We start from the raw sequence: 19,678 nt of genomic DNA, 5'->3' as shown, positions 1-19,678 counted from the left end.
TTTTAAAATAAAATCGCAGGGAGAAGCCGCCGTAAAACACACACACACACACACACACACACACACACACACACACACACACACACACACACACACACACACACTGGCTTAACGTTTGGAGGGTGAACAGGACGAGAATAATAAAACACATTGAGGAAATAAATAAGTAAATAGATAATACGTGGCCCATACATTTTTGGCGCTGTTTTGTCTCAAATTAAGGTCATCTTATTCGACATTTACAGCGAAGAATCATGTAGGCAGAGAAAGAAAGAGAGCGAGAGAGAGAAAGAGGGAGAAGGGGGGTGGGAAAAAAGGAGGAGATATATACTGCACCGTTTATTTCACATTTGGAGTGGGAAGGGGCTAATAAAATTTAGGCTACACCGGGAGTCTATAAAAGCGGGTGACCGTAAATGATTTACTCCATTTATGCACTAACAGGGGCTGAAAAAGCGCCACGGTACACGGGGGGGGGGGGGGGGGGGGGGGGGGGGGGTTCGCTACTGCTGCTGCAACCTCAATCTGCAAAATTAAGAAACTAGGAAAAGAGGGGTGATTTAATCCGGATGTAATGGTGAGATGATGACACCTCATCCAAACTGCTGTGTGTCAATAAATATCAGATGGCTGTGAGACTAATAATAATAATAATAATAATAATAATAATAATAATAATAATAATAATAAAAGGCTGGTGTGCACAGACTCTTGCTTTTTATTACGACCAGTGTACCAATAGAGTGAAGGGGGGTGGGGGGTGCTTAGCTGTTGTCAGCTGTCACGCGGGAGCTCGCGTCAAATTCTACATTAATCACGCGATTTCACGGCAGGAAAAAAAAAAAGAAGAAGAGCAGGAGGAAGAAGAAGAGAGGCGAGTGACTTTGGACTCGGGCTCCAGGCCGCATGCGCTCTCGTTAAATCCCTGTTAGAGGAAGTGCAAAACACTACACAGCCTCATACCTCTAATGTGACACTGTGGGGCCTGTACTAAACTCTAAACCCGTTTACAGTCTCTATTTAAAATTAATTAAGACTCGATTCCACCCCCCCCCCTCAAAAAAAAAATGCATTCCCCCTCTTTAAAAACAAAACTGCTTTTCACATCCGCCGCCTAAAATTAAACGTTATTTCCCGCCTTTATTTAATTGTACCCACAGTGAACAGGACCGAATTGATTCTGGTTATTTTCCTCGTAATTAATCTTTTTATTACACCTATAATGTGCTTTAATCGCGAGCGCGCATGAATGCCGCTTTAATCATCGTTTCTCATCAGCGCGCTCATTTATCGCATCCGCATATTAACTTCATCTTTACATTGAAATCAAATAATTCCCCTGATCAAAAATAAAATAGAACATAATTTAAAAAACACTTTATTTACCTCAAAAGCAGATTAATAAATCATTAAAATTTGACGCTGTCGTTATTCTGTAATTCTATTTAGACACTGGGTGGGATTCCATAAATGAAAAGCTCGGCTCGTCCCTGTGTGGAAGAAGGCTGCTGAATAATTCATTGATTTTTTAAAAAAAGACGCATTTGGCTGTAGTCGCGTTCGTAAGTTTATACAACGAGGTTTGCGCCAATTATCTTTAATTTATTACCTTAATTGAATTTATCCCCCAAAGATAGATTTGGGTGTGATCAGTTTACATTCTCCTTCAAAGAGTCAATGCGCATCATGAGAGATACCAAGCCTCCAGCATCCTCTCCTCTCCTCGCCTCTCCTCTCCTCTCCTCTCCTCTCCTCTCCTCTCTTTTTCCTCGGTGCATTTCACAGAGAGAAGGATCGGATTTGCTTGGTGCTCCTTTCAATCAACCATGGTGTCAATAAGCAGGCTGGCCGGCCTCTATATGCTCAGTGTGTGTCTCTGTGTGTGTATTGGTGTGAAGCTTTTGCTGTTCGTAGCCTCGATCAGATTTTCAGATTTATTGCCTACATATGTATATTTTTCTCTCCTCTTTCTGAAATGTTTTTCTGTAATTGCTGAGTAGTTTGTGAATCTTTTTTTTTTGGGGTGTTGATTAGACACCGAGCAGCTATGGCTTCATCTGTCCTTTGTGGCAGGGGAGAGAAAGGGGCTCCTCTCCTAACACAAAGGGACGTGCAACGTGTTTCTGCCACTGTGAGGGCTTGTGTTCTGCGGTGAAATATCTGCAGAGCACAAGCCCTCACAGTGACAGAAACTGTACAGGCACCACATAAAAGCCTATATAGATAATAGCCAGTTACAGTTAGACAATATACAGTTGTGCATTGCTCAATCAGAAAAAAATCACGTGCAAATGCCCACAATCGCCTTTTTCTTACATATAATATAATATAATCTTACTTTCGTTCGGCTTGTGTGCCAATATTGGGCGTCTCCTGAATTAACATGATCACCTGGATACAACAAAATGGGGTTAAACACAAAAATAGTATTTTTAAAAAATAAGAAATCTCATTTTAAATCGCATCGAAATCATAATAAATGACTGTCTATTATAGATCACTTCTATTTTAACCCTACAATAGATTCCCATTGGTTTCTACTGCCGTTCTATTCCCATAACTTGCTGTGCTTTCAGACCCGGAAGAGCTGGCGTGTTCTGTACAGTAAGTACGGTAAAGAGGCCGCCTTTGGTTGGCCCGTGTGCTCGTGCAGCCTGCCCGGTACAGCCTATGTGCGCGCGTGTTTCCTCCTCGCGTTGAGTTGTGACGCTGTGACTCCGGGACCGAGGGCGCGCGCGCACCATCACCGCCGCCGCCACCACTACTCCTAGCGCTGTGCTGAGAGTGTGTGTGTGAGTGTTTGTGTGTGTGTGTCTGCGTGTGTGTTTTTCCCCTCCCCGTCCACAGCTCCTCGCCCTCTCGTTCTTTTTTCCTCTGCCTCTCTCTAAATGCCATCGGCGCCTCCATCTCTATGTCACTCTTCCTTCACGTCTGCGGAAAAAAAAGCCTCCACCCGTCCAGCGTCCACTGCAGGTCAGTAAATATTTAGATTTGCTCTGAAGCCGCCGCATCCTAAATGCCCCATCCAATGAGCTGCCGCTTCCCTCGGTGGCTTTGTAGCCTGTCTGTGAGCTCACTGACGGTCTGAGAATGATGGGAAACTTTTGTGAATGTGCTTTTTTTTGGGTGCTAGATTAAATGACTATAAACGAAAATTATGAGTAAAGCGGTAACATTCTTTTAATCTTTTTTTTTTGACTGGACTTCAGTGAAGCCGGAGATGAAGCTACCCGTTACACCTTCATCTCTCCCCCTCAACATCGCTCTGTGTGCACTTGGTGGAATTAAAAAAAAAAAGAAAAAAAAAGGGGGGGGGGGGGTATTGTTGACAATACTGGCTACAACATCCATAACGAGCGCCATTGTTGCGTTTAATGCTAACTGCTTTCTCTATCCTTTTATTTATTAGCAGCGCAAGCGAAATTTGCTTTGGTTGGCCGGGCTGATAATTAAGCTAGCATTTCTTTTTCTTTGGCTCGCCTGAGTCAACGGATTGATATGTAAAAAGGCTAAACGACAGCCGGTTTCACTTCTTAGATTATTTAACCTACACCTAAAATAGCACAGATGAGTGTTTTTAGCGACCCATTACCTCTCGCATTACCTGGTGGTGCAGGCGAGAATCCCATACAAGCCGTGAAATTGATCTGATTACCTTTGCCGGCGGGTCATAAGAAGGAGCTGGGCTTGCTGAGGCTGCTTTGCACCCCCACACGCACACACACACCCAGCCCGTTATTAGTTTCCTCCATCTCGTCTTTGGTCCTTGTGTCTCGAGATGGCGGTGTGTTTGTGTGAGTGCGAGAGAGGGAGAGAGCCGCTGTTTAGAATGAATAGGAAGCTAAATCAGGGGCATCACACGCGCACAGTCACGGGCCAAAAAGCTCCAACGGTTATTTGCACGCGGGGAGCAGAACACGAGAGAAACCCTCGGACACCTTGATGTTTTTTTTCTTCCCTTCATTTTTTCGCTTCTTAGAAAAGAGGATAGGATTCGATAGGATAAAAAAAGGATAAAAGGATAAAAAATACGGTGTTATTATTAAAATAATATAAACTCGGATTAAAAACGTAGAAGAAGAGCAGCGGACCGCTCGAGCGGATAGCACTTTCACTCCAATTTCCCGTCACAATCGAAATTTCGTTATTGCATGAGGTGTCAGAGAGGCTGCTAGCACTCCGAGCTCCACTTTAAACGCATTTAAATCACAAAGATTAATAACATAAATAAAATAAAATTAAAAAAAATCAGCCAAACAATTTAGTGCCTGAATGATGAATGACTTCTGTTTGGAGATGCACAAGACAAGAGGTGAAAAGGCCCTGCACCTCAAATGAAAGATTACATCAGTGCGTCTGGCGAGACGTGATATAAAGATAAGAATCACAACTCAGTCAATTGGCAGCCCCCTTTTTTTTCTTTGCTCTTTTTTTTCTTCTTCGTTGGGAAGAATGACACAAAATCTGATGTGCTAGTTTTCTTTTCTTTTTCTTTTTAAACACACTCGAAGAAAATGTGATCAATCCTTCAGCTCTTGCTCATTTAAATCGTTCTAGGAAAGCCAGTTCTGTTTTTAAGTTTCACGCGCCCAACAAGCAGAATTTTACGCCCTAGTTTTGTTCTAAGAACCAGACTTGGTTCCCATGCTGACAGAAAAGCAGCCCCACTTTTTTCTTGAAAAGACTAGAAAGGTGACAAATGACTCACTGAGTAAGAAACAAATAGGTTACCTGCGGTAATATACGGGTTTCAAAATGTATAAATGAGCGCTTAACCAGTAAAAAATATCACAATTTACAGCATGACTATAGCCCGTAGCATTTTTAATCACTGGCTGGGCATCTCTTTTTTTTTTCCACAGAAGCTCTTTGGATTATGTTCTTATATCGTGTGTTTTCTTGCGCCAAAGTGCTTTTTGATTTAAAAAAATATTTAAAAAATTTATATTTCACAAAAATTAAGTCTAATTCTGGCTGGGTATCTTAGCTCTGTGCGTGCCAGAATAAATAAAGATACGTGACACATTACGACCCAAGATAACAGGCCGTAAATGCGCACACACGCATGCGCACAGGCGATTTCTTTTCAATATTATTTTACAATAGAGCTTCTTGCTTCTTCGTGGCTCTAAATGTACCTCACACGAGCTGCTACTCATATCATTTGAATTTCTTTTCCTTTTCAAAAAAGTATTGATATTACTGTAGTGGTAGCAGTGGGTGAACACTCACTGGTGGTGGCATAACTGTTACACCATGTATTAATATAGTATGATTTTTATCTCGCTGACCTTTGATTAATCAGCTGGCGGAAGGAAACTTTTATTTATGAGGGAAAACAATGATTGTAATTTTGTGAACACGGGACGCTGAGGAACAAAGTAAACACACACACACACGCACAGACACAGACACACACACGCACGCACATGCACGCAAGCATTAGACGTTATCTAAAACATTTGATCCCCCTAAACACACACACAAACACACACACAGGCAATGGAATAATCCGTTCTTGTGTTAACTGCAGTGAAGAGAACAAAAAAAAGTGGCTCGATTTTAATCAAAGCTGGCTAACATAATCTCGCAGAAATTATCTAAGCCATCAAGAAAAGGACTGGACCCTCGCCCGCGTTTATGAATAAACCTTTAACAAATCTTTGCGCACAGCATCGGTGCTAGTTGTAGGCCATTAACTACAAAAATAGACTAATGTGGGCTCGTTTTAGCCCCTCTCGCTTTTTCGTCCTCACACACACACAGAGAGAAAAAAGAGCCAAAGCCACCATTTCTCCCTTCGTGACGACAGTTTAGGATTAAAAATGACTTTTCCCCCCCCTTTTTTTTTTAAGAAAGGGAGAGGCAGTCTTATATCCCGCGCTGAATAAGCCCCGGCGTTATTGACACCGAGGCTTGGGGACTCAAGTGATGGGATGGCTTCCATGTCCCATTCTCTAAGCTTCGATGCATCCAGTCAAGAAACAAAAACACATAATCGGGATTTTAGGCCACATTTTACCGTCGTGTGTTGCCTTCGAGCACCTATAACGGCTACTTTGTGGATAACGCTCCGCGATACTTTTTTCAAGAGGATAATTACACGAGTCGGCTGACAGCCTGACAATGGCAGCTACAGCAGTTTGCGTCCAAGTTCAGTTTCGGGCTTTGCCTGTGTGAGAAACGCTCGCTCTCCCTCTCCCTCTCCCCAGGTAGGGCTATCCTGGAGAGAGGGAAAAATAGCACGCTTTGCCAAGTCCTCCTCTGCCCGTGCTCCCAAGCGCTCGGTTAAGAGCAAGCTTAATAATTTCAGACGGGATTGAATGAATGAGCCATCACCTGTGCGCATGCAACTGAGGACTCACCTGCTAAATAATCTGTCTGATGGCGTCTTCATTGATCACCTTAATGCTTTTATTTATTTATTTATTTGGTACCAACCCCCCACTCTAAGGAAGTGACCCCCACCTATTATTACACCCACAGCAAATTCATGCCAATACCTACGTGGTGCGAGGGCGTGCGCGCTCCCGCAGCCGCCGAGAGAGGATTCATTTCCTGACTGTTTACACCGCGGTGACGTCACTTCCAGTGGCTGCCCCCAACACACACACACTGCTACTATTACACACCGCCAGTCTGACAGTATACGCAGATCAAACCGGGATTTAGACATAAAAAACCTCCCCCCTCCCACACACACCTGCCCACGGGGAGGGATACAGGGGGACTGTTTCTCAGGTGGAAGACGTAGGGCATCATGGCCGTGTCACGGCGCACACATCCTTTTAAATTCCAGTTTGTTTATTTAAAAAGAAAAACTGGTCAAAGCGAGGCGGGCTACGGTCACTCGCAGTGCGAGTTATCAATGTGCGTTATTCACTGTTGTGAATAAATCTTGACATCGCTCGTTGTTGCTCGTCTGTCTGAGCTGCAGTGAACAGGTTGCAGCTACCGCACAGATACCGACTGAGTTAAGTAACAGCCAGTAATAGCTTACATTATAACTATTTTTTTTAACTTTTCTTTTTTTTTTAAACTGGAGGCTTAGTCACCCAGGCGTCCCTTCGCGGTGAGGAAATCGGCTCAGTTTGGATCTGCCATTAGAATAATGTGGCTGTCACCGCGAGAGGACGCACTGTCACAATTTTAAGAGCATAAATGTCCCGCAACATGCCGTTGGCCCAGAGCAACAGGCTCTGCAGCGGCTTCTGCTCTTCTCTTCTTGCAAACTGTAGCAGGAAAAAGCGCAGACTTTAGTGGCTGTTGTAATAAAAGTTTTTTTTTCTTAGAAAAGGAGTTTAAAACTTTTATTTTTGGTTATCATTTTTATACTTGTCAACTTTAATGACGCTGAAGGTGAATTTATAAGTTTTCCCTTTTAAGTTTATAAACGTAGGTATCATATTTTATAGATTAATTCAAAATAAAATAACTTCCTACAACACGAGTTTTGCACACCTAGCACGCTTGCATGCATAAGACAGCTGTTAAGTGTATAAGGCCTTACTACAGTACAATTTTCATATTTAAAACAAATATACCTCTTTTGATGAGTTCAGAGAAAAAAAACAAACAAACAAACATTAAAAAGGTAATAAATTCTTGCAGCTCTTCTATATCTTCCTTGGCCAAATGTTGTATTCAATTAGAGCAGGCCCCTCCCCTTAACTGATGACACTGACAGACCCTCCTTAAGTTGCGTCGCGCCACAGCTGTCTGCAAGCATTGAGCTGCCTGGCGCCATCCTGAAAGAATGCCTTCACTGTAAAAAAAAAAAAAAAAAAAAAAAAAAAAAAAAGAGAGAGAGAGAGAGAGAGAGAGAGAGAGAAAAGGAAAAAAAGAAGGGGGACTGGAAGGAGCAAGAGAGAAAGAGAGAGAGAGCGAGAGAGGTAGGGCAAGGGTGAGTAAGCAAGAGACTCACAGACCTAGAGGGAAAGAGAGAGAGAGGAGCGGAGTTAATGGAGAGGGCTTCAACTGCGCACAAACAGAGATTTGATCAGTGAGTCTAACTTGCTGGTGCTGGTCAGTGCGCAGTGAGGCCATCCACTGCAAACAAGCCCTGCCTGCGCCCCGTGCGAGCCTCCGCTACTTGTTGAGCTGAAACACTGACTTTTTTTTTTTCTCGCTGTTTGTTTGCTAAGAGGAAGAAGTTCAGGAGCTCTGCGTGGGACCGGATTCCATTTTGGACGTATTTCTGTGACAGCACCTCAGTTGCATTTGTAATGTTGGGTATGTTCCCTGTTTAATTTCTGTCTTTGTTAAAAAAAATTTAAAAAAAAAAAATCGCGTGTGAATTTGCTTAAGCGTGAGCGTCCTGCCAAGTTTTAGAAGCGTTGCATGTAAACAAATGTTAGAACGTAAGACAATAAATTCTCCCCTCTGTCTCCAGGTGATCGGAAGCAAGCGCGGAACCTGTGGATTTAACAAACACGCGGATTTGGGACAGTTTATTTCTTATCTTTTGACTTGTACCAGTTTGCTTCAGCGTGCATGAACATTTGCTAAAGCAACGAAAAAATATATCTAAAGAAATCAAGCGATGGAAGTAAGTGCGGACCAGCCACGATGGATAAGCCATCATCCCGCGGTGATGAACGAACAGCATCCTGGCTCACATCACCCGGGCCTCGGCCACTCATACATGGACCCTTCGCAGTATCCCCTCGCTGAAGATGTGGATGTACTCTTTAATATCGATGGACAGGGGAACCACGTCTCTCCATACTATGGAAACTCTGTCCGAGCCGTCCAGAGGTACCCTCCTCCTCCACACAGTAAGTAAACGGCCTGTTAAGGCCTTTTATTTAATCATTTGCTCCCTTTATTTGTTTGGATGCCCGTGCGTAATTGCAGGCAGGCTCCATTACAGCTCGGAATTATTTTCTCACTGTGACCCAGACAAAAGAAAAAAGGAAAAAAAGAAAAAAAAGAAACGAGTTTCGATTTTAGCCCGGGTTGATTCGACTTATAAAACTCAAGTGTTGTGAAACCACGGCGTGAATATGTGTAGTTTACGCGTATGGTTTCTGAGTATGGCTCGTACTGAAGTCAATTCCCGTTTAAAGTTCACAAACATGAGCTGACTCATATGCTGGTGAAGTTTTTTTTCCTTTTTTAAAAGCTCGTGCCCAATTTGTTTTCTGGATCGATCGAGTGTTTAGTTACGGATTTAAACAAATAGACGTGTTGGCACAGAAACCAGAGATACACCTGGAACACTTTGGTATTTATGTTTTTTGGCTTCTGCTCTCACACTCCAACTGTCTATTTTCTAATGTGCCAGTCACTGACGCGTAGTCATTTATGAAGTTTCCTATGATGTAGGCTTTAACTTCCTCAACAGTCGAGTTACTTTTGAATTACATGCATTCATATGTTGCATTTAGGCCCGCTCAATAGGAAGGTTAAAGGGTAAATTTACGCACGTGCGTGGCCACATGAAACTCTCAGATTTCTACACACTAGAGGGGTTCAAATAATTTCTACGTGTAAACAAACTGTCAGGATTTTTTAAATGTAGAACTGGATGTTGGTCACAGTGAATGATTGCTTCTGTGTGTGGAATAATTAAAAATAATAATAATAAAAAAGAAATAAAGAAATGTCACCTGATTTGTTTGCTTAATTTGTGTGTAAAGCTTAAATCCTGCTTTTTCAGGCCTGAAGCCCGACAACTCTAAATGGCAATGTGTATTTGTTTTTACTGCAGAGTGAAGTCAGGTTGTGATCTTTTCTGTTGTTTTTCTGTGCTGCCTCAGGTAGCCAGGTGTGCCGTCCCTCATTACTGCACGGCTCTCTGCCCTGGCTGGAGGGGAGCAAAGGAATCCCCCCGCACCACAGCACTTCTCCCTGGAACCTGAGCCCCTTTCCCAAGAACCTGCACCATGGCTCCCCGGCCAGCCTGTCCGTCTACCCCCCAGCCTCATCCTCCTCCTCCCTGTCTACCGGTCACTCCAGTCCACACCTCTTCACGTTTCCCCCGACCCCTCCCAAAGACGTATCCCCGGATCCGGGCATATCTACCCCAGGCTCCAGCAGCTCCGGGCGGCAGGAGGATAAAGAGTGCATAAAGTACCAAGTGACCCTGGCCGAGAGTATGAAACTGGAGTCAGCTCACAGCCGGAGCGTGGCATCAATCGGAGCAGGGTCATCCTCTGCCCACCACCCCATCGCCACATACCCACCCTATGTCCCTGAATACGGCCCAGGCCTCTTCCCACCAAGTAGCCTGATAGGTGGGTCATCTTCTAGTTATGGTTCCAAAACAAGACCAAAAACAAGGTCCACTTCAGGTAGGCGTGCGCTTTATTACATTCCCTTTTGATCTAACAGCATTCCCCAGAATTGCAGCCTTTAATGATCAGCCGTGTTTAATATCACATAGATTTCTAAAATAAATGCCCATAATCAGCACGTTCATCCCTCACATGGAGGTTTAAGGCCGCAGGAGTCAGTTTAACCCAGACAGTCGCAAAAATACCTCACAGATTTCCCTTAATGGTCTGATTTAAAAAAAAATTATAATAATATGAAATATAATATAACACCAATAAAACAAATATAAAATACGTTATATTTATTTTTAAAAATAAATTAAAAATAAAAAATGGGGGAAAAAGATTAACACCATTGACAACTGAAATAAAAAAAAATGAATTTAACTTTTTTTTATATTGAGGTAAAAAGGAAAAAATCATGACGCAAATGATTTCCGAGTTGAACCATAAATAAGGTCATTTTTTCATCTTCCTCTGCACTAACAGAGAGTGGGAGAGAGACAGAGGGGAAGCCAACTCTCTGGGCTGTGTCGCCCCGTTTATATGTTTAAGATAATCCCATTATTGTCGGACCAGTGCACGCCACAGTTGCATTGTTTACCCAGCGGTAGAGCACCGGATACTGCTCGTTCATTCACAGGGAAAAAGCGGCTGAACCGTCGCCGTGGCAGAGTGCACGAACCACCGAGGGGAGGGAAAAAAGAAGACAGACAGACAGAGAGGAGGGAGATATTTACAAATTGTGAAGAGGGTGGGTAATTATTTTAAAGGTTATTTCAGCGCCGCTGAAAACCAGTTTTCTGTAATGAGATTAATATCAGCGTCTTTGATGGGGTGTATAGAAAACAGAGGATTAGTTGATGCATATCATCGGGATTATTCAGCAGTATACACTGGGCCATTAATGCAAATAAAGATGTGAATTCCGGGATCATGTGAGATAATGTGCAGTTAAAGATATTTGGCGATCTGAAGAGTTTCATTTGGATGTTTTAATCGGGTCTTCAGTGCGGCAGTGTAAACTCAGCGCAGCGCTGAAAGCTTTTCTCCCGGAGCACCAGGCACACTGTGCAAAACGGTGCATTGCAGAGGCCTGCTTTTCTTAAGTCACATGCATTGGATCAGTTCCTGTTTGATTTCTGCAACATATTATCAAGCCAAAAAAAAAAGAAGAAAAAAAAAAACAGAGAGAGAAATAGCAACACACACTTTCCCAGGTGCTTGCATGTCTGTCACATTTAAACGACGCGGCACGACCCGGACCGACGCATCTCTTTTAGTCTTTGTGAAGAAGTCGAGCTGTGTGTGTGTGCGTGTGTGTTTGCAGCTCGAAAAAAGGGGAAGTGTGGCTGCATGCCTGAGAATGCAAAAGGCTCTCGGCGTTGCACAAAAGCCCTGTGTGAGTGAGTCTCTGCTTTCAAATAATCTGACTATGTGTGCAGCGAGCTCCCTTGTTTCAGTTTCAGGCCCCCGTATACCATAATCCAACTGTTAGTGCGCGTCTCACCTGTCGGTGTCACTAGAGAAGTGCCAGTCAAACCTGCCCCCCCCCCCCATTTCAAAATAAAAGATTATTATTATTATTATTATTATTATTATTATTACTATTATTATTATTATTATTATATAAATTTTCAATAAAGGGAAATTTAATGGCTCGGACGAAGGCGGATTTGATTAGATTTATTTTAAAAAATTGTCACGCTCCAAAGTGGATTTTGCTCAGTCTGAAAATCCTGCTCAGAGACTCGCAGTGTGAAAAGTTTTGTGGTTTACTGAAATAATTTATGCTTTATGGACCTTAACACAACTGCTGTATTCGACACCAACACTAACCACATGTGTTTAATGTGTGCGTGCGTGGTGTGTGTGTGTGACAAATAAATCTACTACAAACCTTTCTACTTTCTAGTTATTGTTATCAATATCATTATTGTTAATTACTGGTACTAGTTTGTCTAGTTATTATTATTAGTCGATGTCATTATTAATCGTTCTGTGCTTTACAGATATATATATATATATATATATATATATATATATATATATATATATATATATATATATATATATATATATATATATATATATATACTTTTCTCTAACCTCTTTTTATTCTCAGCATTGATTGCATGAACCAGTTATTGCTGGTTATTTTAAGGACCAACTGACCTGGACACTCTCTCCATCTTCTGTTTGTGTCTCTGTGTGTGTGTGTGTGTGTGTGTGTGTGTCCGTGTCCGTGTGCGCGTTGGCTCTTGCAGAAGGTAGAGAGTGTGTGAACTGCGGGGCCACGTCGACTCCGCTGTGGAGGCGGGACGGTACGGGTCACTATCTGTGTAACGCCTGCGGACTCTATCACAAGATGAACGGGCAGAATCGCCCTCTCATCAAACCCAAGCGACGGCTGGTACGTTTCCACCATGTTTCTCTGTTGATGACATTTCCGTCTCTCTCTCTGTTTTTCCCCTATCCAGGAAGAAGTAGGCCTATTAGCTGCAGGAAATTGACTCGACAAGTGCAGGTCTCTGCTTTAAGATATTACCACAGAAAAAAAGTGCAGTTTTTTTTAATGCAATGACAGTGCTACTTTTTATTTGCTAAAATTGTCATTGATTCACACAGTAGGCCCCATGTATATCATAGAACGCTACCTGTGGCCATCAAAGCTTTACAGCTATTGTACGACATCTGGACTATTTCCACTTGTAGTACCTTATTTACGTCCTGCACAGTGTTATTTAACTTTTAAATATTTAATTTAAAATTGCACTGCGAGCGCCTTAGGTTTACTTTTTTTAAAAGAGAGATTACATTTTCTATCTTTCATATTTAATTGAGCAAATAAAACAACCCCCCGGGATAAAACAAACAAAAAACAAACAAACAAAACAAAAGACCCCCCACTCTGATTCTAATTAAAGGAACTGAGCATGGCTGCAGTTCTGCACTCTTTACAGCATCCTTTTTTTTAAATTTCATCTTGTAGGTGAGCCTATATTGTAGCTATAAGCAGACCTTTTTGCTTTCCAAGTGCAGCTATTTTTACAGTTATTTTGGGGAAAGCCCCTCTCATCAGAGCTTACATCTCTTATGAGCTTCACAGGAGTTCCCCACTCTTTGAAAAAAAAAAAAATCTTTCGAGGCAAAAATGGCCGTCCAGACCTCTTCTGCTCTGGACTTCTTCTCTTTGCCTCTATAATGTGAAAACCCGACTACTCAGGAAAGAGCTGCCGGATATCTGAGCAGCGCAGATAAGTCGCTTTCAACAACACAAGCCCCGCTTCCCCAGTCAAAACATAAAGGCTGAGGCAGCCCGAGCCAGGCCAGACAGAGAGCCACGACGAGAAATTGTTTAGCGTTGTAATCACCGCTTAAATACACGAGGATGCTCAGGTATGGGTAACAACCAGGTCAGTTTGACCTTGAACCTCTTTCTCGCGGAGGTGAAAAGGGTCAGGAAAAAACTGTACAGGCCAGAAAGTGAAATTTAGCACGAAGATAAGATCTGCGAGCCGAATCATTTCTCTATGAAATCACCACAACGTGTAAATACCAATCCTGTTGACCTTTCATTGCTGATATTTAAAGTGTTGGCTGCGAAGAAAAAAACAAAATGTTGGAAAAATAAGAAAACCGGTTAAACTATGATGATAGGTTAAGTGAATAAAAATAGAGATTTCAAAAGGTGTGTTCCCTCACTGTGATTGGGTATTCACAGCGATCAGCAGCAGGGGTTATTGGGCCACCACGTGTGTATAATTGGAAATTCCTCCCTGAGATAATGTAGTCCTTTACGTTAGCGTGTCCTCTGCGGTCACCTGTCTATTGATTGTTTTTAGAGATTATAACATCAATGTCAAGCCACTGCAGCAAACTGGCCTGTGAGGCAGGCAGCTGAAATCCATCGGAAGACATGACTTTCACTGTGGCAGGATGGAGCGAGGGTTTTACTCTCCTAGTAGACTGCAGCGAAGCCAAAAATACCCACTTCTTTCTTTCTTTCTTTCTTTCTTTCTTTCTTTCTTTCTTTCTTTCTTTCTTTCTTTCTTTCTTTCTTTCTTTCTTTCTTTCTTTCTTTCTTTCTCCAAACTGTGTGCTTTTAACTGGCGTGCAATTATTGCCATGTGGTTCATTTCACCGCATCATGTATTCATATTTTGTGCGCATATTGGAAGAATCCAAAGCATACATTCCAGACGAGGCCTTTTACGTTTAATAGATGCCAAATCTATACGTTTCATCTCCTTCCTTTTCCTTTCCATTGTCTGACGTCACGTGTTGGCTTTTTTTTTAAGGAGGGGGTTAATTTAATCACATTTAATAGCTCTCCCATTTCAAGGCCCTGCTTTTATGTGTTCTGTAAATATTTATTCTCCAGGAGGTATGAGCTCTACGTGGCTATTTTTAGCCCCGGGTGAAAGCAACCCTGTTTTCCTTTTTTAAATTTATTTCTTTCCTCATTGAAAAAAAATTTCAGCTTGCACTAAATGCAAAAGAAAATGCACTGGGTAGAGATATACAATGTATATACTGTCAAAATAAAAGCTTCCTGAATGTTTCAAGCAGCTTTGCGCAATGCTGGAGTGAAAAATTAAAGACTGTATTTAAGCAGGTATAATAGAAAATGCATGTGTTGTTTCTTTGTTAAATCAATCGAGGATACCATGGATACAGGGCTGCTGAATTTACACCAATTTATCCCGATGACTTAAAAATTCCACAGATATCCTTGCAAATCCCTCTTAATGAGTGCCACATGGCTATTTCGCGTAAGGAAAGTTAACTAGTGTGTGTATTTTTTAAGCCATATTTAAGTGTTAAAACGAGCCCTGAATGATGGTATTAAAGCTGTTAGAATAAACCTCAGTGATGATTGGGTCATTGAGTGGTCATGTGATGTTTTTTTCTTTCCCCTTTCCCTTTTTTTGGCCTGTCTGCGTCGTGCAGTCGGCAGCCAGGCGGGCAGGGACGTCGTGCGCAAACTGTCAGACGACAACGACGACGCTGTGGCGGAGAAATGCCAACGGGGACCCGGTGTGCAACGCCTGCGGCCTGTACTTTAAACTGCACAATGTGAGTAATAAACCTTCACTGGATATCTCTCATAACTATCGAGGCTTGCCTCCAATATTTATTCGTCCAGCTCCCATCTATGTCCCCCTTCTCCTCAGATCTGCCTTCTTTATTTCTCTCCCATCACGTCCTGCTGGGCACCTTCCCCTCTCTCCCTTTGAATATTTTATCTGACTTGTCCCTGCAGAGAATTTCCGGGGCACGGCGATAACAAATACTGTAGAATTAATATGATTTATTGGCAGTAAGTGCGAATCTAAAATGTATAAGACCTAAGTGAACTAAGCCCGCAGCCGCCTTGCTTTTGAATATTAAAGAAGGGGCTTAATTAAAATTCGATTAATTTTTTTAGACCGTTTTTTTCCCCCTTCTTCTTCTTCTATTTCTAGCCTTTTGGTTCCATGCGCACCAGGGACTCTGAGTCCCCCCTCTGACCACCAATCCGTCTGATTCGTTTTGGGTTGGTTAGTGCCTCGCCACATCATTTCACATCCTCAATCTGAAAACCCCAGGGACGCGTTTATCTCTCCCTCTCTCTCCTCTCCTGTGCACAAAGCTGTCACTTTTAATCAAACTGCCATTGTGGCTGAAACTAATAATAATAATAAGCAGGATAACTGCTCTGAGGCCACATGTAGGTAATTTTCTTCCCCCTTGTACAGACAACAGATAGAGGTTGCCTATACCCTTGTGCATAAGGGGAAGAGTATCCTGCTCTGCTGGCCAGCTTGTCACGCAAGCGCTCTCTGTTAAATCATTTTCCCATGTTACTTTTGGCACATTGTGAGGCGGTGCAGAAGCAGATTCAGACCAAGGTTAAAAGGAGAGTAGAATAATATTTCCCCGTTACATATTAGCATCTGAACTGACCCCGACCTTGGTGTAATTATGAAATTAGTTTATTTTGGTAAATCCAGACTTCTGTTGGGGTTTGCTCCCTTTGAAACAAATTCCACATTCTTCATGGAGAATTTAGTGGAGTCCCCGCTGGCCTGCATGGGCTCCTAATGTGTGTAAGTGTGAGCGTACAAAACACCTGATGGTAGCAGTCTGTTGTCCCGTAAGCTCAGATAAGAAGCTTGTGAAAACAGAAAAGTTGCCACAAACACAAGGTTGTGTTAACACCCAAAACATAGATGGCCTTCTCCGAGTAATCAGGGGTTTTCTCACTGTGCCTGTAAGGTGTCTTTCTCATCTTTATATTTCTGAGAGGTGTACAGTCCTCACACTTCTGTACGGACGCTGAGGTTTCAGGTGGTTAGCTGCTGGTTTTTGGAGGGAGGATGTGAGAGCTTGCACTGTGCATTCTGTGGGGGCCATTGACTCAAATGCTTTTTTTTTGATATGCTCGGGTATTGGTGGCCGAGCACACGCTGGAGGCCCAAGAATTGTTTCGCGAGACGGTAGACATCTCAGCATCAAAGAGCGGAGGCTAGATTGGCTTTCGGTGGGTGTAGCATGCCCTAGAACTGGAATCAGGGCACGCAAGGCAGAGAAGGTCACCCAGTATGGAGTCAAAGCTTAGCGAGTGAAACCCACATCACTGGGGGGAAAACAGATCTGTGCCCTCCACTAATCATCGAGGCCGCTGTTTAAAGAGTCAGCGAAAAATGCCAATGTCTCAGACAGCTCGAGAAATCCCTGTTCCCATTTCCCCGGGAAGAACCACTGAGAAAGATCAGGAAGCCAGTCGGCCTCATCCACCTCCCTCATAATCCTGCCCACAGTCGGAATTCCATCATCCAGCTCTCATTCCTCGCTAAAACCTATGCTGGAATATGGCAGCTGGGGCCATTTTGGCCAAGAGTCGGCCACGCGGTCGAGAAGGAGGGTGGAGAGAAGGACTTGGCCGACGCTGACAGTCGTCATGGCCATGTGTCTCTGTGGTTGACCGGCTGCACATTAGCTGCCAGACTCTTCTCTGTCTGTGTTCTGCACACGCTCTCTCCATCTTCCCTGCACCCCCCTCCTCCCCTTCATCTGTCCTTTTTCTCTCTTTTCTCTTCCTGGCATAGCTACAGCCTTAGATACAGTCCAGCTTATAGGAATCAACATTCATATCCGACCCAACACACACACACACAAACACACATTCTCACAGTATAGATAAACAATCTTGTGTTTCGGGATGGGACAGCCTGATTCGCCTCGTAATGGGACTCCATTACATATCATTATGTCTGTCCAAAACCCCAAAATCTGCCTCTAAGAGAACTAAAAAGCTCTTTGTGCACCACATTTTTCTTATTTACTCTGAAACTCTGTGACACCCCTCACTTACGGTTTGTTTTGCTTTAATATAAATCTCATACTGGAATCTTAAATTTTAAGATTCGTATCTCATGTGAAATGTTCACGAGGACCAAATACTCATCTGCCATCTTTTTCTTTCTCCTTTCGAGAGCAGATCAACCGACCTCTGACCATGAAGAAGGAAGGCATCCAGACCAGGAACAGGAAGATGTCCAGCAAGTCAAAGAAGAGCAAAAAGGCCCAAGATAACATGGACGACTTCTCCAAGAGCCTGATGGACAAGACCAGCTCATTCAGCCCGGCCGCTCTGTCCCGCCACATGTCATCCTTCCCCCCCTTTTCGCACTCTGGCCACATGCTGACCACCCCCACACCCATGCACCCCTCCTCGAGCCTCCCCTTCACCCCGCACCACCCTTCCAGTATGGTCACAGCCATGGGTTAGAGCTCCCCGCGGTGCACCACTTCTGAATCCTCAGCCTCGCCACCACCGCACCTTTCGGTACCTCTGCTGCCCTGCTTCCATATCCTAAACAACAAACTGCTTCTCGGTCCGATCTAAGCTCCCCAGTCTCACCGCCGAGCCACGGTGTGTGAGTGCGACAGGCTTTAGGCTCCTGTTCTCCTCAGTTGTATCTTATTTTTTATAAAAATCGAAGTGTACCTCTGCGATGTGAATGCTTTGCAGACTTGACTTGACTGTGGCGCACCGACCTCCAGGGGGACGTTTTTTTGTTTTCCCTCCTCCCCGAGCTGCCACCACCACATTGAGGCTGTCCTCCCAGCTGATCCACACGATAAGGAGCTCCATTTGTGTACAAAAAGCCATTTTTCCACACTTGACATCACAAAAAACTGACATTAAAAGAACTTTTGTGACGCCCTCTTCCTCAATGTCCAAACCCGACTCTCTTCACCTTGCACCTGTGTAACAGGAAACCCCCCCCCCCCCCACCACCACCACCACCCCCTTCCCGCTCCCTTGCTTCCTCTCCCTCTTCTCCTCCTTCTGCTGAAGATGAGGAGAGACAGACGTTGAATATATTTGTACAAATTGTATGAAATACAGTACATTTAATGAAGACTTTTTAATTAAGTAAGAAAAAAAGGAAACATGCCCCTGGGCAGCTAACAACAAGAAGGGTACGAGTCGCAGCAGGTGGAGAGACTTGCCACCGGAGGAGTGAGGAGAGGCTGCCTCCGAGTCCCGGAGGAAAGAAAAAAAAAAGGGAGGAGGAGGTGAGGGAAAGACTTTTGAGAAAGGGCAGGCCTCGGTTTTTGCCTGCATGAATTGTGTTGCATTAAGTTTGCAGAGAGTCAGCAGCTCCGGCTGCAGGCATCTCTCTTCTTCTTCTTCTTCTTCTTCTTTTTTTTTTTTTTTTTTTTTTTTGGATGTGCTATAGGTCTCGGGCAATTGGTTTGTGTTGAAGCGCGCACGTACAAGCACACACATACACGCACACACTTACACGCACACACTCGCACACACTCGATCACCTGAAAGACTTTCTTCCTGCCCACAGATTATATGCATTGTGAAAAAAGTTCCTGTATTTGTTATTTGTATGTATAAATCAGAGTACCAAAAATACGAAAGAAACAAAGATGTAGAATTATTTCTTTATGTTATGCAGACTGAATGGTTGTAAAAAATTTAATAATAATCACTAGTGTAAAATATGACTGCTTTTTTGTTTCGTAATTTTTTTTTTTTCCTCTTTGAAAATAATAAACTAGTTTAATCTCTGTTGACATGTTAGCTGTGGTTGAGAGCTGTCTTTTCTGTCTGCCTCTGTGCTGTGTGATCTTTGACACATGCTCACACACCCCCACCCACTCACCTACCCACCACAACCACATCTAGTAACGCCCACCTTTTTTTTAAATTTTATTTTATTTTTTTCACCCAGCATTCACAGGAACAGCTCTTAGGTCAGTTGAGCACAAACAGGAAGTGAAGGAATAAACAGCAGCAATGGAGGAACAAATCAAATGGCAGGGTCAGACAGGCCACTATGCGCGGGGCACCATGGGCTCAAGTGGCTTTTGTGTCATCCGACAAATACATA

General features: G+C 43.3%; 1 protein-coding gene across 8 annotated transcripts; it reads left to right on the top strand.

Annotated features, from left to right (window-relative positions):
- Positions 1 to 2,771: 2,771 nt before the first annotated feature.
- gata3 (GATA binding protein 3) lies at positions 2,772 to 19,365 on the top strand. 8 transcript variants are annotated; one of them, XM_085251076.1, is made up of 7 exons: positions 2,772 to 2,973; positions 8,145 to 8,232; positions 8,393 to 8,777; positions 9,762 to 10,295; positions 12,545 to 12,804; positions 15,231 to 15,356; positions 17,764 to 19,365. In XM_085251076.1, exons 3-7 carry the CDS (start codon positions 8,543 to 8,545, stop codon positions 18,052 to 18,054), a joined length of 1,446 nt encoding a protein of 481 aa, XP_085107202.1. In that variant the 5' UTR covers positions 2,772 to 2,973; positions 8,145 to 8,232; positions 8,393 to 8,542; the 3' UTR covers positions 18,055 to 19,365. The 8 variants fall into 8 exon arrangements, with proteins under 8 accessions (XP_085107202.1, XP_085107207.1, XP_085107201.1 ...); XM_085251081.1 differs by lacking the exon at positions 2,772 to 2,973 and having other exon boundaries at positions 6,924 to 8,232; positions 9,762 to 10,238; positions 12,545 to 12,601; positions 12,758 to 12,804; XM_085251078.1 differs by lacking the exon at positions 2,772 to 2,973 and having other exon boundaries at positions 6,925 to 8,232; positions 12,545 to 12,601; positions 12,758 to 12,804.
- The last annotated feature ends 313 nt before the right edge of the window (positions 19,366 to 19,678 follow it).

Source organism: Mchenga conophoros, linkage group LG17 (genome assembly GCF_057382185.1).
Source record: "Mchenga conophoros isolate Kocher_MC1m ecotype Shallow Benthic linkage group LG17, M_conophoros_male_GT1.1, whole genome shotgun sequence".
Taxonomy (NCBI): Eukaryota; Metazoa; Chordata; class Actinopteri; order Cichliformes; family Cichlidae; genus Mchenga; species Mchenga conophoros.
This window is presented reverse-complemented; position numbering and strand designations above follow the sequence as displayed.